This window comes from Podarcis tiliguerta (genome assembly GCF_965153285.1).
Source record: "Podarcis tiliguerta genome assembly, chromosome: 14".
NCBI lineage: Eukaryota > Metazoa > Chordata > Lepidosauria > Squamata > Lacertidae > Podarcis > Podarcis tiliguerta.
In genome coordinates, this window is record NC_139547.1 from 3,584,817 (window position 1) to 3,609,593 (window position 24,777).

The window sequence follows — 24,777 nt, forward strand, 5'->3', positions numbered from 1 at the left end:
TACCTAATTCTGCCATGGACACAGTAGGAGAAGTCTCTCCATTTGTAAAAGAGCAATAAGGAAAGAAGCCCGATGCAGGTGTGTAGTCACATATCGGTTCTGGTTTGATTCCATTAATATCAAGCCCCGACTGATCTGGAGAAGGCTGTATGTCTAAGTAGAAGCTGCTAACGGCAGAGTCTGCTTTGCTACCTTCAGGGGTATGCCCATCAATGTAATTACTGAGGTCATCATGCAGTTCTGTGAGCCCATTGGTAGTGATATTGTATGTTGGCGTCAATGGCTCTGCCTCGCCGGGTTGCTGTTGGTGATCTCGCTGCTGTTGCTGCATCCGGTGTTTCTGCACTTCTGCATACAAGCTGTCCCTCTGCTTTTTTGACATTCGACCAAACTTTACAGCTGAAATATATCCATAAGCAATATATTTTATCACCACCAGCTGCAGCAGTAAAAGGCTATGTTAGGACACATCATACGTAAGTCTAGGGTAGCTACTAAGCAGTTTACAACATCACTACAACACACTTTTGCTTGATCCTACAGGTGAAGTCATATATTAGAAGGTGAGAAGTTAGGTATTATCCTATTGGGTCAGCCTCTTGAATAGGTAAGTCATGTATAATATACTTAGGGCATGTATGAGCAATAGAAGAATTTAAGGAGATGGCTTTTAGGCCATCATCAGAAGGGCAATTTTAATAAGAAAAATAATTCACATGATTAGATTTCAATCGTAGGGGCAAATATATTTAATTTGCATAATAGTCTGTTCCATATTTGGGCTTCCTTGGTGCAAAATGCAGAGTTTCTTTTACTTAAGAGAAGTTATAACTTTGATGTTGGCCTGTCATCCAAGAGAGGAGTAATTAACCCTTCCTATGGTGACACTGACATCTCTTAGCAGCAGGATTTCATGGTCTCTGTACCAGTAATGGGGGAGGAAGAAGGTGGAGGGAATATAAAGATTGGCTGGAGGAAGAAAAATACAGGACACCCATAATGTTGTATGAATGGAATAAGGAATGTGAAAGAAAATTAAAGTAGAGCTGGCCTAGTGACACCAGTAAGAAAGGCAGGCATTTACTCTTGTGTGTAGTGTGCCTGTGTAAGCAGCAGCAAAACAAAACCCTGGAAGCCACCAGCTGCATCAGTCCAAAGTAAATTCAGTGACTTATGAGGCACAGTATATTTCAAGACAAATATTTTAAGAATGGGATGAGCAAGCAGAAAGCTAAGGAGTGTCGCACATACAAGACAGCTGACCTGAACTAGTAAAGCTCACCATCTCGAGACATCCCCACAGCAAGGCATTTCTGTAAACGACAGTGTTGGCAACGGTTTCTACTGGTTCGATCAATTAAACAGTTCTTCTGTCGGGGACAGGAATAGGTGGCGTTACTTTGCTGACTCCTCCTGAAAAAGCCCTGTAGCACAATGACAAAATGCAAGAGGAAGATTTATCGATGGCTGAATCCAAAGTGGTCGCACACGACAACTGCATTGAAAGGACACCTTGCTTCAGCTAAATTCTTATCGTCAGAGAAAAAACTAGCATAATCAAGAGTATATTTTTTATTCCATTTTGTTACAAAATATAAAATACTTCACAATGTATGATTATATATTTGAATGGGTTCAGTAATAAAAATTATTTCAAATACATTTTATATATATAAATATGTAGGAATAATATTAGAAAATGTTAGGGCATTTCAGCTGTATCCAAATGAGGACTGGAGAACCCATATATTTTCTCAACTGAATGTCTCCAAGTACTTGGTGAGAAATCACAGTTTTTAAGAGATGAAAGTGATTTAAAGAGGCATTGTTTCCCATTGTATACACACAATTGCCCCAAAATGACTCTGTAGGACTTTGAAACTATACAAACAGCAGCAACCTAAAAGAGGCAAAGCAGAGATAAGCTTACAGACAACACTGCTTCTTCCTCTTCCCTCTCATGCTGCTGTTAGCAAAGTCACTTAAAATAATGCAGATGGAGTCCAGAGAGAAGTCCTTATGGAAGAAACTGAACAAAATGCTGTATAATTTGGTTTGGTCTCTCTTCCCTCAGGCCGCCTACATAGCAGGAAGACATATTCAACTTAACATACCGAGGATCAGCTGCCTCAGAACTATGCATCTCGTTACTGCAGTTAGGATCATGCCACTGACTGGTTGCTAATTGACATCTCTCCCTGTCCCACTCATGGCTAGTTGCCTGTAAGTAACTCTTAGGTTGCACTGAATTATCTCTGCTGTTGCACTTCCAGCAGTTGCTTTCGCCCTCCTTGTCCACAGCTACCACAAAACAGCTGGCCTTCTGGAACCCTTTCCTGAGGGCCACACACCTCCTTCAGACACGGCTCGCTGAGCCCAAAGGACAGGCTCCTAAGTGTGTCCAGCCTTAGGGGTGGCGGACTGCTGAGGATCAGGGGAGAAATGAACTGACTTGTGAAAGGTCAAATCCAGCAACAGCCACAACACTGGTTCACTACCAAAGCTGAGAGCAAAACCGGATTTGACTGGGACTGACAAATATCTGACCAATTTAAGGGTATTGTGTTTTTGTTTATGCAACTATAAATACTGAAAACATGATATGAATGACACACAAATCAGCAGTGGTTTAGGTTGGAAAAAATACACACCGATAATGCCCCCAACAGATTAAATCTTACAAAGTGTGCCTTTCATTTCCTAGTCGGTCTGAATGAACAATTTCTACAAAAAGCTAAATTTAATGGCATTAATGGGAGCTTTCATAAAACCTATTAATAGCACCAGTGAAGTGTTCTGTTTAGTTTCCTTCCTCAAAGAAGAAATAAATAAATGTTCACCCACGTCTTGTGAGTGGCAGTTAATGCTCCTCTCGCCACTGGTTTCTGAGCCCGCCAGAAACTTGAACTACTAAGCTCATATTTTGTCTTTTGACAATTTTCATTTAATGAATTGATTCCTACAGTTCATTAACATGCCCACTTCTGTATACACATATGTCTTAATTAGCTGCTCATTGGCTGTTTAATTACAAGAAAACAGCTGACAGCTGCCTTGTTGCATCCTAATGACAGACACTCTGGAAGGGATACACACCAGTCTGTGACAGCAAAGATTTATTCATAATACCATGATTTATCGCTAACACTTACACATTTCCACGTATCATTACACTTTGCAATATTCTAGTAATTGCCAATTAGGAATCAGAGAATTGCTCTCCCCTGGCCACCCCTCATACCCTCTCATTCTTTTGCATTTTGTAAGCTGAACTCACTGAATTTATTTTTAAAACAAACAAAAATCAAAAACACACATATTCTGACTGTAGAAATCTGGGTTCTTGCTCTCATAAATTTGGGATTATATAGCAAATAGTTTTAAAGTATTTTACTCAGAATCCTTAATTCCAGGTGGGTGGAACATCAGTGACTGTTTATTGTTGTGATTCTGGAGCAGTTTGCTTCAGTTTTGAATGGTCTTACTATTTTTTACTAGTATCCTAGCTTTTGTCAGGCATTCAATATGTATATGTGAAAGGGCTGTGAAGGGTTGTATGCATATAGACATCTAGGGGTTAGGACTAGGCTGTCAGTTAGAGCCCCTTCACACATGCAATAATGCCTTGTGGTTCACTATTGTGAGTTTAACCTTTACAAAACAAGAGTGCACATTTAAGCAATATCTTAATGTTTTGATAGTTAAGATAGCCAAACAAACAAACAAAGTATGCGCTCTTACTTAAGAGCATAAGAAGTGCCTTCCTGGATCAGACCAGAGACAGTAACTGCTCCATCTTCTTCTCACCTTCTCACCCAGCTGAGTGGCTGGTTTATTGTGACTTGAATCTCTGTAGGCAATAGCCCAGCTGAAAGTTTCATGCAGCGGATGGGCCAAGTAGGTTGCCTATGCATCTCTTATTCTTAATCCCCTTTATCCTGTGCAGCACTATCCATCAAATCAATATCCATGGGATTGAAACCCCCAACTGGAAGAGCATCTTTTCCCTGGCATGATTGTTGCCATAGACCAAATTCCAGGCATGCTTGCAAACCATGCAAACAATAGACCTCCCACACCTCATCTCCAATTTCAGACACTGTGAAATAACGGAATATTGCGATGTTTAGGTGCTGGTATATCACAATGTTGAAAATGAGGTATTGCTCAGCCCTAGTCTGTTTTTAGTATACCTAAAATCCTTTGCTTATTAGGGGCTACCCCACATTTTGTTCAAAAAATTGCTTTGCAGAGGTAACTACCATAGAGTCAACAGCGTAGCAAGCTGCCGGGGCGCCTGGAGCAGGGCGTGCTGCCCATGGGGACGGGGCAAGCTGGGGCAGCGCTGCTGAGCGGCAGTGTGCATGTAGCCTACAGGGTGTCTGCTCACCGCCTCCCCCTCAGCCTCCCTCCAGCAGGAGGGTGCTTGCAGCTCTGGCCCCTGCAATCACTCGGCTGAGAAGGAGGTGGCGGGTGAACTGCTTTTTTGGGCAGCATGGTGCCTGCAGATGCCCCAGCCACTGTATCACCCCGAGGAGAGATGCCGTGGCTCAGGTGTGCTGCAGGGCCAGCATGTAACAGTTGCATCCTTCTCGGCCACCCTCTAGCAGCTGGCGGGGGGGGGGTGCAGGAGCTCAGCACACGAAGAGCCCAGCCCAGGGCTGCACTGCTTTAGGGAGCGGTGTGCCGGGCTCTGGGGTGCTTGGACTTGTGCTTCACTTTGGGCTCCAGTGTGTTGCCCCCAGGATAAGTGCCGTCCAGGGTGCCCTGCCCCCTAGCTATGCTAGGGCATAGAGTTATCACAATTTTCAAAAGTAGGGGGTCCATGGCTTGGGGGTGCTCAGTAATTCACTAATTAGGAAACACTGATCTAACCTATGTAGCCAGGACCTGATAAACTTGCTGTGATTGACATGGTGAATAACAAGCACCCCCCCACACACACACCCCACATACAATCCTGCACATCTATAATGCACTAGACCACGGGAAGCATTAAAGTCTGTGGAAGTCTTGCCAGGGGAAGGCTGGAGCAGGGAAGCAACAGCGCTGTGATAACAGGGGACTCTGGTTCAGAAATAAGTTTCAGGAGAGCAGTGAGGGAACAGACTAGCCCAGGTGGTGAGGCTCCTGGGAAAACAGGAATCAAGGAAGAGGCAGAGGGCCTTACTCCACAGCACATTAATGATGGGATTAGTCAGTTTTTAAATTATTTGTTACCATTGGCCGTCACAATATAAATCACAAACAGAAAGACAGTCCAAGAGTATGTTAAACATCAATTTTTAGAGCTGCAAATTGCATTTAAAATGGCAAAGCTCCCAAAATCATTTGGACCTTTAAATAAACCCTTGGCAATGAACATTTTTAGTCTTATGAGGTCAAGATAAGTAGCACATAATCTTCTTGCTGCTCATGCCCATAAAGCTGCCCTATAGGTAGCTAGATCTACATCAGTCCCAAATCATCTCATTTTGAAATCATCTGACTGACTTAGAAAACTTTGTAACTTTGAAATGAATAGTGAAATCTGTCCCTAGGTGAACTGTATAAAAGGCGGTACAGGATATGCAATTTATTTGATGAGGCTTGATCAGCATACGTATCTTCTGCTCATCTTCTGGTCTGTTAAAGAATTTACTAGTCAGATATTTAAATTCTAAGCTGAGTAAAACACATGTCTAACAGGAAGAAAAGTTATTTCCAGCAGATAAGCAGCCCTTTTATAGCTGGATTTAATTTTAATATGCCAGTTTGACTTCAAATATATGCAGACTTTTAAAGTCCATTTCGGCATCTTCAGCAAAAATTGCATTACTGATCTTCAAGTCATCGATGTCCTAAGATGACCTTACAGGGGGAACTGCATAACTCAATATCAAACTGCTACAACATGCGCAGTCTTCTCTATGCTACAGTTCTAAATGTGATTAGCAACCATGTTATGGTTTAAAACAATTAAATACCAGGTGTGGAGGTGGGAGAGCAATCGCAGCACAACAGGGAATTAGAAGCCTTCCCTCTCAGTGAAAATCCCCCTATCCAGCAGCAATTAGCATTAAAACAAGCCTTCCACTGATCAGATAAAGGCAGCGGCAGTCTGGAAGTGGCGGAAACCGTGAAGCTGACCGTCCTTTGGCAGAAGAACCTTTCCCTGCCATAATGCCTAAAAATTTGCACAGGAACGCACCAAAAGCAGCAGAACAGAATCAGACAGGAGGATGTACAACATTTTAAACAAACAAAATCTGGGTTCTCATTGTGTAAGCTGCAGTTGATTTTGTAAATTGATCTGCAAATTTGTTTTATTCGCCTCTGCTGGAAAATATATATTTAATGTGTATTTTTGGTGTTTTTAATTGTAATCATGCATTTTAATATTGTATTTAATCTCATTTTGTAAGCTGTCCAAGGAATGTGTGTTGAAGGATGGCCATTCAAGTAGTAATAAAGTATTTTATTTTATTTTTTTAAGTCAAAGATATGACTGGGACAAACCTTGTTATGTTGAGTTCGCATTTTGCACAATTTGTATACGGTGTCTGTTTGATAATGTGTGGTATGCTATGCCTAATAAAGGATCTTGATTGATTGAGGTTTTTTTAAAAAAGGTACTACAAGGAGCAACAAAAGCACTGAAGGTCTTTACACATTTTGAGCAAATTTGTCAATGAAGAAACCTGCCAATTCAAAAATTATTTTGCCTATGGAATGTGAATTTGACCCGGCAGGGCCCCCCTGAGATACAGTTTTGCAGGCCGGTGGAAATCACGGACAGATTGTAAGAATGTTGTTTACGGAGGTGTGGAAATGGCGGCTGTCCTTTACGTGATATGGCTCCTGGAGAGTGTAAAATCCACAAAGGACATGTTTGTTTTCAACCCTTGTGAAGATTATCAGAGATCTCAAAGAAAGGAATATATGATTACAACAAGAAGATGAGGAAAATAATAAGGAGACTATCTGGACAGAACTGGATAGAACTGTGAAATTAAAGCAGCAGCAAGAGTGATGTTTGGTTCCCTTTCGGAGCGCGAAGTATGGGTCCCCCCAATAAAATTTTAAAAAATTTGGCTGTATAATTTGGAACTAATGTGATTTGGAATTAATGTGATTTGATTGGCCTGTTAATAAAAATTATTTATAAAAAAAATTCAAAAATCATAACACTGTAGGAGAACATGAGCCAGTGAAGCCCCCCGAAAGAAGTTAGAATTTTGAGACCCAGTTAAGGTTAAAAGAGAGGCTATATAAGGGCCTCTCCATACATCCTTTTTATTGCATATTCATAATCGTCTGTGCTCATTGTGATGCTGTTGAGGCGGCCATTTACAGTTCTGATTTCATAGAATGATAGAATCATAGAACTGGAAGGGATGCCCAGGGTCATTAGTCCAACCCCCTGCAATGCAGGAGATGGCTATTCAACCTCTGCTTAAAAACCTCCAAGGAAGGAGAATCCACCACCTCAAAAGGGAGAGCGCTCCACTGCCAAACAGCCCATACTGTCAGAAAGTTCTTCCTGATGTTCAGTCAGAATCTCCTTTCTTGAAGTGGTGGGTTCAAGTGCTACCCTCCAGAGTAGGAGAAAACAAGCCTGCTCCATCTTCCACGTGGCAGCCTTTGAGATATTTGAAGATGGCTATCATATCTCCACTTTTCCAGGCTAAACATACCCAGCCCCTCATAAGGCCTAGTTTCCAGACCCTTGATCATCTTGGTTGCCTTCTTCTGCACACGTTCCAGCTTGTCAACACGCTTGCTAAATAGTGGGGCCTAGAATTGGACATGGTATTCCAGGAGTGGTCTGACCAGGGCAGAATAGAGTGGTACTATTACTTCCCTTGATCTGGACACTCTACTTCTGTTGATGCAGCCTTGAATAGTGTTAGCTTTTTTGCTGCTGCATCACACTGTGGACACGTTCAGCTTGTGGGCCACCAAGACCCCTAGATCCTAGCAGAGTTTGTATTCCAGCAGATATTGGGGAAATTGAAGACTTCCTCTCATTTTTGAATATTTGGTAATCTGCTCTGGGAAGGCATCACCCAAGACCTCAGTCTGACTTGATGGTCAATCTGCTTTCTATGCTCCAGGTCATGGATTTCTTCACAAGTGTACACATATTTTACATATAATGCTACTTCTCCCTTTCTATTTGGTCTATTCCTTTTGAAACACTTATACCTGTCAATTTCTACATTTCAGTCATGAGTCTCATCCCACCAGGTTTTAGTACTGCCTACCAGGTCATATTTGCCATCCTATATTAAAAGCTCCAACTCATCTTCCTTGTTTCCCATATCTTGTGCATTTGTGTAGAGACAACTGAAACCATGAGTTGTTCCCTCCAGCTGCTTCCCTCTTGTAGTTTCCTGCCCTTTAGTAGGTTTCTGGAGCACCACCTCAGTTTCCTGCGCATCAATGAAGTTATCCCCCATACCAGGTGCTCTTCTGTCATCTGTAATGTTGTCTCCCTCCCCCTCAAGATCTAGTGTAAAGCTCTCCTGATCAGATTCTCAAGACTCTTGGCAAACACATTCTTGCCAACTGCTGTGAGGTGCAGCCCATCTTTTGCCAGAAGTCCTTCCTCAAGGAAACAAGAGACCATGATCCAAGAAGCCAAACCTTTCTTGATGACACCACTTTCAATACTGTTTGTGCCCGCATAAGTGCTGGGGCAGTCACACCACCTAATTTCCAATCAGTGACTATCCGATAACTTCCTGCCGAAATCCAATTCAATTTTTTGTCTTGGCTTTGTTGTAATTTAGGCCCTCCAGACAGCAATGCTGTGGTAGCAGTGGGGAAGCATCACAGAACAAAGAGAACAAATCCACCACTAGTGGATTATTATTTTGACAAGAATATGCTACAGGATACACCCACAAGAAAGCATCAGTCTAGAGGGACCCCAAGTTCCTAAACAGGTACCTATTTGGGTCTTTAAAGCTATAAGGACAATGTGAATTTAGACAAGTGTCCTTTAGTGGAGAAAAACACAACAATGCTTTATTGATAATTAGTGTCAACTAGCAAACATGTAATCTTGCAAAAAGACACGTTTCCAAGTCAAAGATTGAACACATTTTTTGACTCTTGTATATAACTTTTTAAATATATATAAAGCTTACCTTACAGCCCTCACAGGTAATGACACCATAATGGATTCCTGATGATTTGTCTCCACAGATCTTGCATGGAATAATTTCAATTTGAGCTGCAACAAAAGCACACAACCAGTTAATTATATTTTCTTTTAAACACCTTAGAAAAGCATTCCCTGATCAGCATTTGTACAATGAAAACTAATAACCTGCTCAACATTCTACCACATTAACTATTCATTGCTGAACTGTGAGGGTCCCCCTAGGGCCTTGTACTAATTTATGGTTACTTGTTATATAATAGCTTTCAGGTTATTAAAATGGGTCATTTGAGAAAGTACTTAAAAACTCACAACGTCAGATTTAGCATTTTAAAACCAAGAGGCATTGGACCCAAGAGTTTCTGCTTTGGCCAATTTTTTTTTTAAAAAAAGCATTTCATCACATGGCAAGATTCTGCATACAGCATAAACCAGTTGTCAGCTGGCACCCGCCTGTCTTGGGAGATAGCGGAGGAGTGCGTCTTCAAAGGGGAAGTCAAGCTGTTGGTAGGTTGCGGCGTCTGCTGTGGCGGCAGAGGCTGACGTGAGAGAGACATGCTATGTTGCAGCGGAAGCAGATTAAGGCATCCAGTTGTGCTGCTGTAGATGCACCATGCCTTTCTCTCTGTGTGTGTGTGCTCCTCCCAGCGGTCATTTCTTCTCTATTCATTGCCATGGACTTGGCCACCTGTCTCCAGGCGCTGAGATCATCTGCAAGGGATTCCCACATGGCAGGATTGACGTTGCCAGCCTTCATGTCACATTTGCAGATATCTTTGTAACACAGAGTTGGTCTGCCGATTGGCCTGCTGCCAGAAGCCAGCTCCCTGTAGAGCACATCCCTGGGGATCCTGCCATCTTCCATTCTGTGGACACGACCAAGCCAGCGTAGACGTCACTGAGACAGGAGTGCAAACCTGCTAGGGGTGTGGGCTTGGGAGAGCACATCTTTGCCTGGAATTCTGTCCTGCCATGTGATACCCCAAATCCTCCTGATGCAGTGAATGTGGAAAGTGTTGGTTGTAAGTTGCCCACAACTCATTTCCATAAAGCAGCATGCTTAACACGCAAGTCTGGTAGACCTTCATCTTGGTTTTGGACATTAGCATACTCTTTTGGTGAGGCAAGCCATTGCCATAGCTACACTTGTCCAGCTCAGTGTTGATGACAAGATTGCTGGTTATGGTGGAACCCAGACAGTCAAAATTGTCTACCACTTCAAGTGTGTGCTCATCAAAGCTGATGTGTGGGGTGCTGGTGGCATCCTGGTCTTCATCAGACTGCTGGTAAGATCAAACTCCCTGCAGGCTTGGGCAAAACAGTTGATGGGTCTCTGTAGAGCTTCTTCGGAGTGTGCTGTCAAGGCAGTGTCATCTGCAAACAACATCCTTCGGATAAAGATCCACCACACTTTTGCCTTGGCACGGAGATGTGCCAGGTTGAACAGAACTCCATCTCTCCTTGTATGGATGTATAAAGTAATCTATTGCAAGGCAATTCCTGACACATTTAAAACATGGACGTTCATTCTTTAGCAAAAATTTAAGATGCAAAAGTAACTGCCTAGTTATGGTCACCACAACAATATGTCTAGGCATGTTTCCCCCCTACAAGATTACGAATCAAATGATGACAAGATGAGGGAGCTAGCTGAAGATAGAATAAACGCTGTGCACAAAAGACAAATTCTTTAAAACAGAGAAGCAATCAAATGGGAAAGCAGTCTAGAAGAGATGTGACTGCAGTTTCATTCTAGCAAACGTGAAAACCAATCCTCTTTTACAAAATTACAGGGGGTAAATTGCCAAAACCTGTATCTTTATAAGTTTCTGAACAACTTTGCATAGATAATTTATTTGGTTCTTTTTGCAATTTGTGGTATTTGAAGGGTTGAAACCAGCCTTACTGAAACAGGTCATACTGAGGGCTCAGTGGGACTTAAATTTAGGCATGTATAGGACAGTAATATCCAGTGAACTTCATGGCTGAGTGAGGCTTTGAACCCGGGTCTCCCACAGGCTAGTCCTACAGGCACTCTAACCACTACACCACACTGCCTCTCACTAGGGTGAACCTTTTCCTTTCAGTCTGCAAAACCACAGCTTCTGTGAGAGGAGGAGCTGCCAGTGAAGGACATTGTCTCATTCTGTCCATCATGCCCACATAACATGATTATTTTTTAAGTTCTAATGTTTTTATTTCTGCAAAGGAAAGCACATCCCTGTAAATGGTGCAGGAGCACACACAAATATTTTAAAAAACTAGGGTGATGCTCTACCATTTCTTTAAAAAAATCCAGCATTATAATATCCTTTAAGACAGGCATATCCAACTTGAAGTTGGCTGTGATCTACGATCCAATATAAAAACTGGCAGTGATCTACCACCCAGGGATGGGTGCAGAGTGGGTGGGGGATGGCTGCTTCTCCTGAGGGGGCAGGGATGGGGGCAGGGTGGGCAGGCAGGCATTGGCTGCTTCTCCTGAGGGGGCAGGGATGGGTGCACTGTGGGAAGATGCGCACTGACAGGGCAGGGGTGGGTGCATGCGCAGCGTCAAAATAGCTCCTCCCAACATCTCCAATGGAGAGTGGGTGGTGATCGACTAGAATTCATTGCAGGATCCACTCGTCGATCGGGACTGACGCGTTGGACATGTCTGCTTTTAAGAGATGTGGTGACAAGAATTGGACACCGTATTCCAAGTGCAGCTGCACCATAGACTTGTATAAGGCCTTTGTGATATTTCCAGTTCTATTTTCAGTCATTTCCCACAACCTGGGTTAACTTCTTGATTGAGCTAAGCTTGGTCAGCCACCAGCAGCTCAGACCACATTAGCATATATGTAATGTCAGGATATTTTGCCCCAGCATGCATCACTTTACACTTGTTAACACCGAATCGGATTTACCACTTTAATACTCATTCACCCAGTTTGGAGAGATCCTATTTGAGCACCTCACAGCCACTTTTAGTTAAAAACTACCACAGACAATTTGGTGTCATCAGCACACTTTGCTAACTCATCTCCCAGAAAGGCTAGACTTGGGTTCAGAAAGCAGGCAACACACTAGGACTGGATGATGTCAGGTTTTCAACATCGCAATGTATCCCCAGCTTCTCCTGCCCAGCCAGTTACAAAGCATGCAACTGCAAATCTTGACTTGGGCACTAGGTGGCAGCCCTGAGCTGCAAAAAGTGACTGGCAACGGGTTAATTTCGAACACTGCTTGCACTGCTTGGAGATTTGGGTGAAATGGAACAATAGGTAAATAATCCTTTCCTGTATGCCCTGCTATGCTACTGCTAAAGTTGTGTTGTGGTCTGCTTTTCTTCCAAAGGGTGTCTGGTGTCCTTTTCCCTGGCCAGCTCCACAACAGCCTGGGGTCACAAGTCATCTAATTAACCCCATGCCAGATGTTCCTACTATTTGCCTTGTGAATGCAAATATATGTTTCTGGTCTGATGAATGTAAAAGTGCTTGCTACTTTTCCTTTTAAAAAAAATCAGGAAGGGGTAATTAGGGTGTTTTCCCACTTATCAGTTTCATCTTTTGCATGCAAATAAGTGCTTGCTCGAATCTTTTTCGCATGCAAACAAGACACAGTGAGAAATGCAGTGTCTGTTCAAAACAGGACATGGCATAGATAATGACAGAAATTTCCAGCTTTGTTTCGCTATTACTGAGTTAGAGCTAATGGGCCCAAGTCCACCCACCCAGGCTCCTCCAGAAATGAGCGTAGATTGCAACGGAGCACTGCTTAGTCAATCACACCTCAATCAAATTGGACTGTTATTATTGGAACAGTAACATTTTCCAAGCTACACTGAGGATACATGAATTGATAAGGCATAAATAAACATATTGCTTGTGTACTGTGTACTGCATATGAAACTTAATGTACCACTGGACAAGTTACTGTAGTTCTATGTTGTTCTCGTATTTGCCTGAAAACCAATAAAAGTTATTTGGAAAGAAATATAACTTCATTCTAGGTAAAATAATAAGGATAATATAATGTTAGATGAAAATTAGCCTGAATCCTAGTTCCAATATGCCTAGTTGGAGTATAGGCTTATTTCAATTCACAGATTTTTTCCCCTAAACACATATTTACAGAGGCACTCTCACACTAGAATTCTTAGTCTTTATGCAAGGGAAATCATCAGATTCTAAGGACCCACTTGGAGTATACTGCTTCCTCCTGACAAGGAGAGAGATGCCACCAGCCACTCACCCTCCAAGCAAACCCTTACTTTTTCTTCAACAGAGAAAGACACTAGACAATAGAGCTGTTCTCTTAAATACAGGGGGAAAGTGGCCAGATATAAAAGACAGAAGAAAGCAAAACCAGGTCCCATGTGCCTGACTTCGTTCTGCCTCTCTGCTGGACAAAAAAAGCAAGGCACCAGGGGACTGAAGGAGCAACAGTCTTCAAAAGAACTACCCACCAACAGAAACATTTAAGTTAGTGGTTAAACTGTGGTAGGGTTGGGGGAATCCACACAAGTGCAGAAAAGCACAGGATGTGGTACTGGGCTCAACATCTTCGCTTATGAAGGTGAAGATAGCATGAAAGTGCATGGGCAGCAATCTGCAGTGCCCAAATAGCAGTTGAAGGGAATTTCCTGGTGGGGTACATTGATGACCAGCCCTAATCCTTTGCCTCTCTCCCCCCATGACTACTTTAAAGAGAAGAAAGGAGAGATAAATTCACTCAAGCATGTTGTGGGATTCAGCTCTTTTCAGTGAAGAATTTGGGTTATCTTTCCACGGCATTGTAATTTTTATTTTCCCTTTAGCTCTGTGTACAACAAGCTAAGTGAGCTAGGCTATCCCTGAGCAGGTGCTCCAGAAGTTTGCTCAGTCAGTCAGTCTAGAAGAGGGGAGAGTCTCATAAAGTGCTGCAAGACTTGGCTCCTGTCCTGGAAAGCACTTAATCGTACACTCCAGGCATGCACCGAATTTTATTTACGGTTTGAGCTAATCATATGGTTAGAGTGAAGCATTAAGCAGATTGTTATGAAACACCCACTGGCCACACAAGATCGCTATGCTGGAATGAGGAATCAAATATCCAGGGCCGGACCAAGATATTTTGACACCTGAGGAGAACCACAAAATGGTGTGCCCTGCCCCCCGCCCCCAGCCAGGGAAGACGAGGCGACTAAGATCTACATCGGGAATAAGGTGGAGGAAATCAAATGAACATTACCTGGTGGCTGAAGTGGAAACCAAAGGCTGTCATGGGAGCGATAGGGAAGGGGTCCACTCTGAATCATGCTGAGCGGGTGCAGACTTCAAAGGGCAGCCCCCGCCATTTCCTCCCTAGGCGTAAGAGGAGACCAACCGCCAATAGGCTGCAGTAGAGGCAGCATTGGAGGCGGAGGGGGGCTGCTGCCAAGGAGGTGGCAGCTCTGGCCTCTAAGGAGTGTGTTGCAGCCATCATTGTGGCAGCAGCAGCAGGTGATGCTTGAAGGACCTGTTCCTGTGGATCCTGCCACCTAGGGCAGCCACGTCACCTTGCTTCATGGGTGGACTGGCCTTGCAAATATCAGACCACAACTAGATCGACATGCAAAGCCATCATGCTATTCTTTGTACAAATTCAGTCTCAGGACTGGGTCAGGACCCACCAACCCACCCTCAAAAATGTACAAATGGAGAGCTACAGCTACAACAGCGGGCAGCGAAGACTATGTAGCTCAGGTGACACAAATCTCGTCTTGAGGACAACCTTAAAATAAAGTTAAAAATACTTTAAACTCTCTCTTCATTACTCACGTTGTCCTAGAGCAGGGGTCGGCAACCTAAGGCCCATGGGCCACAACCAGCCCACGGGGGTCGTTTAACCAGACCCCGAGCTGCCCCCGAACCGAGCCGCCTGCTCAGCGTGTCCCCACGCACTGTGCTAAAGCAGCGCAATGCGGTGCGTGGACTCACTTTTGCGGTGCTGGAAATTGCATCTGCACAGATGCAGAAACCAAAAATTGCCAGATGCCAGAAATCGCAATCTGGCCCACAGAGGGATCTCCGCTGGAACAGGCCCAGACATAGTAAACCTTGCTGTTCTAGAACCAGGCACATCACCGTAATCTTCCTCCATCTCTTCCTTCTCAATTTCACTGTTACCTTCACTGAAGGTAGTCGCAGAACACATAAGCCAACAAAAGCTGTTGTCCTAACAGCTGATACAAAATATCTCATGCATATGGTAGATGGGACAGCCTTCAATACAGATGCATCACCAACTTCAGAATCTGTCGTATTTTAGCAGCTCTCGTTTGAAGATTTGCCTCCAAAAGAAAAGTAGCCCTTGCCATGAACATCCACCAGACCCAGAAAGTACTATGAGAAGTTGTCACACAAGGAAGCGATACTGATGGTGACACAAATAAAGAAGACGGGAGAAAAATCTGACAGTCATTTGGAAAGCAGTTTGCCTGGTAGCACAAGAAACTTCCAAAATAAGAAGGGATATATTCATAAGGAATGTTTGTTCAAATCTGGGATGGTCACTCACATAAACACATTCTGTATATAAACTGGTAAATGCTACAGTTCCAGCACCTCTCAGGTGAGCGCCATTGCTAATATAAGGGAGGCATTTATGGTGAGTTCCGGCACCTCTTTTTCTAGAAAAACAGCCGTCATCAAAGACTACCATTTGTGACAGAAACATTGCTGTTGCTCTTTCTAATTCTATTGATTAAACATGAAGCTATACATAGTCAATGACACTCATACATATTTAGTAGCACAAACAAGAATTTGCATTGAAGCAGAATTAACCAAGGAATTATTTGACTGCATAACATTCTAATCCCAGTGCATTTTCAGCTCCATTACCTAAATAATTTGCTCTCCTGTGCACCCTAAAGTAATTCATGATGATTAAGTATTATTCACCTAAATCATTTGAAGCTTACAACAATATTATCATTTTGACAAGTTCCTAGATGCCAGGTTGGGGTGTTAGGGGTGGTGGTGTCTAGCTACAAATGCACAAGCAGTTCATAACACAAACAGCCTCCTAGTCAAACACAGATTTATGGATATCTAGGAGGCTGCAATGTTTAGTCAATTAATTGTTTGGGAAAACCAATGTTTTCAAAAATCAAATGACTAGAAAATGCCCCGATTGATAAAGCAGCAAAAAATCTAAATTAATTTTCAGGCAAGTAGTTATGATTTATCTATTATTTCAACTGATGCCCCACCTCTCTGCCTCTAACACCCAAGGTGCCTAACAGCCACAATAATAAGTACTTTTTAAAAATTGCAGATGGCAAGCAGTATCGAAAGAAGAATTCTCTACTGCAAGAGAAAAAAGGAAGCTCCTCTTCTATGTATAATTACACTTGTGCTTTTTTTCATTAGAAATATTTTGTCACACACACCCCCTTGCTACCCATACACACATTGGTGCAGATTTAGTGCATCAATTAATAAATTAGAATCCAATGTTTAATCAGCTAACAGCAGACTCCTATGCATGTCTAACTCAGAAGGAAGCTCCATCAGGTTCAGTGAGATTTACTTTTGAGGAAACACCTATAGGATTGCACGGTCAGGTGTCCCTCACTGGGTGACAGATCTAATTTAAACTCCAGCACTGTACACACAGCATCATATAGGGGGGAGCAGCCCTTATCTGCCAGCCTTCATGGCTATGTGAAGCAAAGGGTAAGCATTGCTAGGTACATCCTAGATGTGCACAATCAGGGCTGCTCCAAGACATTTTGGTACCCAGGGCAAAATGTTCACATACATCCCTTCTTCCTTTAGTTCTTCCTTTACATCCCTTCTTCCTTCCACAGCTTCAATCTACTATTACTATAATTTCTTTTAATATATACATCCTGCCTTTATTTCCAGATTTCCAGGACAGGTTACAAAAATTATTAAAAACAATAATAAAAGCAACACTAGAACAGATTTTATAAACATATACAGCAACATACAATCAAATAAATAACCAAACCAAATGGTAGAAGCTTTAGCAGAGTAGAAGATAAGTGGAATAAACAAAAACCAATGCTTTGGGGAGAGTTTTCCAGAACTGAGGTGCCACTACAGAAAAGGCACTGTTTTCACCTGCTATATGTGGGGGATGAACAGACCCAGAGAACAGCCTTTGCAAAGATAGTCATGAACAAGCAAGCCGATATATGAGCAGGCAGTCTACCTGGCTCATTGCAGGAAAATAAAGACCCCACCCACCAAAAAGCACATCCTTGCCCGGAAGAGATTAAAGTAGAAATATATACATTAAAAAATGATTACTGGAATAATGGACAACTTGACACACTTTAATGGCCCCCCAAATTGGCTGCCTGAGGCAGCTGCCTTGCTCTGCCTAAGAGGGAAGACTGGCCCTGTGAACCACTCTCAGATAAATGGCCTCCTGCCAGTCTGTACAGGTTCAGCTATCTCAAACCTCAGGCCTCATGTATACAGTTATATTTTGACAGGATTAGTTTGCAAACCATGAGCAGGGACTTGTTTGTACAGCATGAAGGTGATCAATAATAAGCCTTGGCAGTGGCGGCACACATGCGCCAAAGTGAGGGCGCTCTTTCTTCCGTGTGTCGCAGCAGGATTCCCAAGAGGAGATCAACATTGCAGGTAGCACAGAAACTTTCAGAAACTGGGAGCCTATGCTTTTTGTGCTCAAAAAACTTTCACAAAATAAGTGTGTGAAGAATTATGCAGGGAAAATAGCACGTTCATGCAACTCTTGAAATGGTAAGGTACCAATCGCAAACATACACAAGAACAGCTGTGTTTTTTGTTCATTTCCCATTCACACATGCAGAGAGGAATGTTGCAAATATGTATAAATGTATTTCAATGTGAAATGTATTGAGAGAGTTAGATCAACACTCCTCACAGCACCATTAAGACCTCCCCCTGCCCCTCGTGAGAGCTGGTTATGATAATTCTTTAACACTGTCAATGATACCAGAATGGGTTAAAAAGGAGCAGTGATTAGTTGTTTCTTTGCTGCTTTTTTAAAACATTTGCTTCCACTTTTACAAGGGCAGCTTTACTCTTACTTAAGCCTCTGGGTGTGGTGCATGGAGTGCCATGCATACGCTTTTTCACAGCATTCCTTAACAAAGGATGGCGTTGCCCATCTAAACAGCCCGTCTTACTGCAGGGGTTTTGCTAAGTCAGCAGGACAAGGATCCCAGAGCGTATGAACACCCAGGGGAACAGCCATTCAAGCAACATTCAAAGGCTCAACAAACAGGTAGTCTAGAGTGACCTTTGTGAGGAAAGTGACTTGTGATCATCACAGCTATATACACAAAAATCTATCCTCTTGCACAATTCATTATGTGGAGCTGCCATTAAGGCTGCTATGATACAGATGACACTAGTTGTATCTAGTCTGCCCTGTCTTTCTCCCCATAGGATAGTAATTCCCAAACTGCTGTCCTGGCTCCTATCCAAAACACACAGACAAAAGCTCTTACTTGAAACCAAGAAAGAGATCTTTATTCAGACAAGCAATGGCACAGGCTCGGCAGCAGACATGGTGCTCAGGAGTTGCAGTTCAGGAACAGGGCAAGAAGTTCAGAACCACACAGAAGCGACAAGGATGTCCCAGCAAGTTCCCCTGCCCACCAAGTTGGAAAGATGAGGTGGAGCACCCTGACTTGCAAGACTCTCTTCCCTTCTGGGAATGTCATGTTTGCCGGCACACACTGTTGGTGCTGGTGGGTTTGCTCCTATCTGCAAAGGCAGCACCTGGTTATAGACAACAAGGCTGGGCCCTCCTGTTCAGCCTAACGTTTATCTGTAGTGGTACTGAACTTCAAGGGTGGTTAGAATGCCTGGGATGCTCAGTGTGAGACCACAGGTAATTCCACTTTCCTCTGGGGGAGGCTCAGTCTTTCTAAAAAACAACAACTCCTAGTTCTTGTATCAAAAGTCAGGAAATCACTGCCCTCAAAACACACCCACCCACCTCTAATTCTTACTGGCAGAAGCTCAAAAGCAGCCTTCTGTCCACAAGTAGCTTTTTGGTGCCCGGTGCTGTAAGAACGGCAACACATCCCATCTCTGATATTACTGGAGACTAGATCCAATCTTTCTAGAACTAATGCAAGTGTCAGGCAGCTTATTCAGAGGATGAACTAGGTATGTACTAACTCAGTGATAACAATCTTACATTGTCAAGAAAATCAATTGAAAAAGCTACAGAAATACCCGTTGAATCAGAATGACAGGAAAGATCGGAGGAAATTCTGTCCATGACCATTAGGTGTCACTGCAGTCAACAGAGTTGGCGAAGAAGAAAACTTAAATCAATGTCCAGTTCTTAGGTTTTAAGTGGTGCTTGGTCCTTATGGACCTTCACTGCCTAATAGCAGTAAGACCACAGCAATTTCTAGATTTTACACCACTCATCAGTCATTCCCTCCCTCCCCCCCTTATTATTATTTTTTTCTTTTGCAAAAAGGGCCTTTTTAGCCTTGTTTCCAAAGTGCCAAAGCCTAGCGGAGATAAAGCTTTGGGCAGCAACACTTCAGGTCCTGGGCATCATACATTTAAGAGCAAGGGTAATTCATAGGTCTGGCTCAACATTTTACTGCTTCATATTGACTCATTATGTAACCCAAAAGCTGCACCTCAACACCTGTGACTTGGCAAGAGATTCTGGAATACACAATTCCAAAATCAAATGCTGCCCCAAAGGCAACCACTTGGGTTTCCTACTGTCAGAGCTGGACTGTAAGTAAAGAGCAAATAAAGACAGAAGGTTCTAGCCCAGGCAGAAGTGGGGGGGGGGGGGGACACTGCATTGAAGGCCTTAGGAGCATTGATGGCAGTCAAGGGTTTAAGGCTTAAGAGACTGATCCAGGCAAAAGACAGGCATAAGAAACCGGATTGTGTGTCAGACTGGAAGTACAGCAGGTAAGTAAGCAGCTACTGAAGACAAAACTAGAGCGCCATTCAGACATGATGGGGTCTGGCAAAGACCTAACCCTAGCTTGGAAGCATTCTCAGCCAGGCCAGGTGCACTTCTAGAGCCAGGCTGGAACCAGGGCAGTCCATACTGGCTCTTTACCCTACTCTCCAGTCTTGAATAGCCCACCACAAGAGGAACCATGGCACAGAAGAGGCTCCTGATTCAAATTCGTTGAGCCTGATACTTGTGCAGTTAACTTGGCCCTGGCTGCCCCAAAGGCCCACACCACAAGTGTAAGAACTTCTGTCTGTTGTGGGTGTTCAACAGGCATAGGCAAACTTGGCCCTCCAGATGTTTTGGGACTACAACTCCCATCATCCCTAGCTAACGGACCAGTGGTCAGGAATGATGGGAGTTGTAGTCCCAAAACATCTGGAGAGCCAGGTTTGCCTATGCCTGGTCTTCAATGACAACCAGGTGGATGTCAGGAGGGATTTATGATGTGCATCCACCATCCAATTCTGGCTAAGACCCCACTTTCTTTAGCTTTTCTCCTCCCTCTGCCTCACTCACCCCCACTCTCACTCCCCCCTAAGAGCCAGTTCTGACTGAGCCTCACCAGCATCCCTGCCCAATAACTCTGCCACACACTGTTCTAAAACATTCCAGTGAATCATTCCTCAATTACTTAAAGCTATGAATTCGAAAACTCTTCAAGCAAGAATTTCATATTACAGTTGAAAAGAAAGAAGTGCCTTAAGGCTTTGGAGAATTCCTGAAAATATGAACTCTAAAATATGAATGCAGTTAAAACAAAACCAAAATAATTATTTTTAACATTGATTCCCCATAATGTTGAAAAGCCTGGGGCTGGTAATGTCATAAAGGTTTGACTAAGTGAAAGTGCCCATCATTTTTCAATCTCTACTTCTTTCAAATGCAAAAGTAACTCTTCTGTACCTTCAACTGCCTGCAATGCCACTTTTCCTACAACAGCAAAACTATTAAAGAGGATTTTTTTCTCTTCAGTTCTGAATTAGTTGCAATTTATAGCTTGTAAAGTTAAGCTTGTACCATTAAAACTGTTGGGAACATCTAACTAAAAGAAGCCAAGATGATGTTTTTACTTGGACAAACTGTAAGTGGGGGTGGGGAATCAAGTTGTAAAAATCTTGAACTTGTAATAAATGGTTGCTCTCTAGCACAAACAAACAAAACAGACAAATATCAGCCCCCCAAATTAGAAAGCTTTGGGTATTAGGGAAGCTTTTAATGTTTAATGGTCAATTGTATTTTAATATTTTGTTGGAAGCCACCCAGAGTGGCTGGGAATTTATTATTATAAATGATAAATTATTATTATTATATGAGAAAATGAAGTGCTCTAATAGAAGTGAGATGCAAGTCATAGCAGGGAAATGTTCAACCCAGAACACAGCTTACATCGGGGAAGAATAGCATTTTTTTAGTTCAAGAACCACATTCAAGTGTGGTCATCCCCCCCCCCCGCCCCCACAGCTGCATGCCATTCACATGTGATCGCACACCCAAAATCGAGAGCACATAAACCCCCATTTACGATCACACACACATTCAGGGATACACACCACACTCCTCTTGATCACAGTTCTGGACTGCAAGAGGGGTTTAAGCCTCTCAGCTCAGCACTGTAAAAAAAGAGGGGTCGTCCGCAGCGCGTTGGCAGGCTGGGTCAGGGCTGCAAGTTTGCCACCTCTGACCTAAATCCTAGGCTTGCGTCCTACAACCAATTGAACTTCCTTCTGGACAAATAGCCCCACAATGGCATCCTGCCTTGGGATTGAACACGGAAGCCTGGTATTCCAGGATATGGACGCGAGACTTGGCTGAAAAGCTGATGTGCCAGATTCGAAAAACCCAAGGGAACCCCAACCCCCATCTTCTTCTTTTTTACAAAGCATGGCACTTGTTTTTGGAATGTAGGCGTCAAGAGGATTGGGTTTATAACCTCCCAAAATCTCATTGCAATATATGTGGAAAGATTTTTTGGACTGAATTCTGAGAATTTGATTTGATATTTCAAAGCAAAATGGTTGGTGCGCTGCGAGTTATGTAGTTTATGTACAATGTGAAAAAATAAAATAAGATATAAAAATGAAAAGAAAAAAGAATTTCCTTCTATGAAGTGATCAACAGACAGAAAAGCATTGTTGAACACATTCTGGGAGCCTAGGCCCATCCGTGTCTCTTAGCCACGGTGGCCGAATGAAACTGCCCCGTCCAGAACAGTTGCTAGGTGTTGTAAAATATTGGAACTAATTTTGGGTAGCTCTTGTGTGTTGTGAGAAGATAAACAGAGCACTGCTGGGCCAGATGGAAGGCCCATTTTGCCCAGCATCCTCTAGCCCACAAGCAGGGCAGGAAGGCAGATCCTGCCAGAGATAGATCCAGCCTCACTTGAGTGAATGGCAACAATACAGGCTGGGAGTGGGGAGCCCTCAAGGCTCCTCTGCCTGCCCCTTGGAGCCCCCCACCCCAGGCCATGGCCCCCACCAGCTCTGCTCCACACCTTCCTCAAGCACTCTTGCCTGGGCCAAAGGTGCCCTGCCTCTCTTCGTTGCCTGAGTGGAGAGGAGCGTTGGGTGTGTGTTTGGAAACCTCTGCCTCTGGCATGGCTAGAATGTGCTGGCAGTTGAGAAGGGAAGAGCTGTATCCATTGTTCCTCAGAAGGTCGATCACAAGGGAATCCAAATGCCCTGGGATGAAAATGATCCCCTACCTCAGCTAGGAAGAAATCAGGTTGGTGGCAAGAAGCATGTACATGATTAACAGACCTGCTTACATCAGTAGTATGCCATCATTAGAATCAGTTTTCTTAATTCTGGAGGGTGTTTTTTTTGTTTGTTTGTTGGCTGACAGTCCATTTTTTGTTTTTATTTCTAAACTTTCAACAAAAATGTACAGCTAGGACTGTAGAACTGAAGACAAGCCTGCTTTGGCCCCAGTCACCAGCCAGAGGAATAAGGAGTGCGCGCGCTCTCTCTCTCTCTCTCTGTGTGTGTGTGTGTTTATGGCAATTTTGTCGTTCTATGTATTATTACCTCTTGTTTGTAAACTGCCTTGAGAATCATTGGATTGAGAGGCAAGGTATAAATATTTTAAACAAGTAAATAAATATGTGAAACTTTTGACAAATGCCACTGTAACCGCAACAAGAGTTTCAGATGTTTGATAAACTTTTCTTTTTCCAAGTAAGTTAAAGTTAACTTTAACTTATTTAACACTAACTAAATCTGTTTAAAGTCTGTCTCCAAACTGACAGTGGTCTTGTAATCTGCTTTAGATAAAGAAGTGCCAAGATTAGTGATTACATAAACCCATCACCAAGCAGAGAAAGAATAATCAGATCAACTTTTTTTATTTGTCCGCAAAGGCTATTAGAATCAGCTGACTCCTCGAAATCCAATTTAACGTTGCTAAAAAACCCTTTACGTAGAACCCATTTGAGATGGGACAAACTAGACATTTGCAACGAGAATTGCTTTTGTTTCCTCAACTGTATTGCCTCTAGCCATCATTTAATAAAATCTGGAGGGGGGATAATACTTAAAACAAGAAGCTGAATATTTATTGCTGAAGGAATAATGCAACCACAATCTACTCATGTAAAAGCAGTAACACAACAAGTAACTTGTAAATATTCATTGAGTAGAGGCTTAGAAAGAAAGCAGAGTCATTTTATAGTCGCCTAAAGGCAGAAAGAAATCGTTGTAACTGGCATGGGTGGGGGAAATGTTCTAGCCAAAATTATTTTTGATTTGTGATACTTCACATGCTTTCACTGAGTCAATATTTGTGGCACTGTGGCTTGCTATGTCATCATGTCAGTGGTCAGGGTACCTAGGGTTTGGTCCATGGCCTACCAACACCACAGGCAGAAAGCATTTTATCATCATCATCATCATTAGCATCATCATCATTTATTAATTTTTTATACCACCCTTCATCAAAGGATTATTGTAGAATGGTTTACAATATCAAAAGCACAAAAATAGTAACAAACAAAAACAATAACCCACAAAGACCAGTTTAAAAGGATCAACCTTGTGAGGCAAAATAAGCTCTTCTTCTTCTTCAGGCTGCAAGAAGATTTGCATTTAAGGACATATAAGATTGCACTTAAGGACAACTATCAAAATCCTCATTAAAAGAGAAAATTTTAGCATTTATAAATTACACTATCCCTGGTTCTCTGGACAAGATAGAATTGGATGTGCAAGAGCTCGACAGGAAAAGTTTTGTTTCCTTTACGGAAGAATAATTTTCCATCTATAGTCTCTCAACTGAAGAGGGACCCGCGGTGTCTAAATCCCACCTATTCCCAGGGCTCAGGGTCCTTTCCCTTTGCCTCTTCTCCAACCTCTAACATTCAAACCCAAAGCATTAGAACAATTTAAACCTCCTTCCTCTAATTTGGCTGCCTTGCCTCTTAAAATAAGAACGTTCTGCCCCCTCAATACTTCTCAAAACAATCACAAATCCCCTGACACACTAGCTCAGAATAAGGCCCGCCTCACATTCTGTATTTCTGGCTCTTTTCTCTTCCCCTGGTCTTTTTTTCATTTTCCCAATCAATGCTTTCTCCTATTATTAATACTCATTTTAGTGATTTGCATGAATTCTCTGTTACAACTGATTGCACAGATCAATGGTAAGATCCCATGAGCTAC

The 24,777-nt window shown here is 42.8% G+C and overlaps 1 protein-coding gene across 6 annotated transcripts in view; it reads right to left on the reverse strand.

Annotated features, from left to right (window-relative positions):
• The window catches only part of RORA (RAR related orphan receptor A), a 360,107-nt gene that overhangs the window by 30,075 nt on the left and 305,255 nt on the right, over positions 1–24,777 (reverse strand). For 4 of the 6 annotated variants that reach the window (XR_014504798.1, XM_083412802.1, XM_083412805.1 and 1 more), the window contains 3 exons: positions 9,135–9,220; positions 1,283–1,424; positions 4–399 (listed from right to left, as the gene is read on the reverse strand). Coding sequence is in view for 5 of the 6 variants with exons in the window: in XM_083412802.1 (XP_083268928.1) it covers positions 4–399; positions 1,283–1,424; positions 9,135–9,220 (624 nt within the window). In the remaining variant the exon portion in view is untranslated. Of the gene's footprint in view, positions 1–3; positions 400–1,282; positions 1,425–9,134; positions 9,221–19,365; positions 19,427–24,777 lie in introns of those variants that run through there. The other 2 variants (XM_083412803.1, XM_083412804.1) reach the window with 2 other exon arrangements.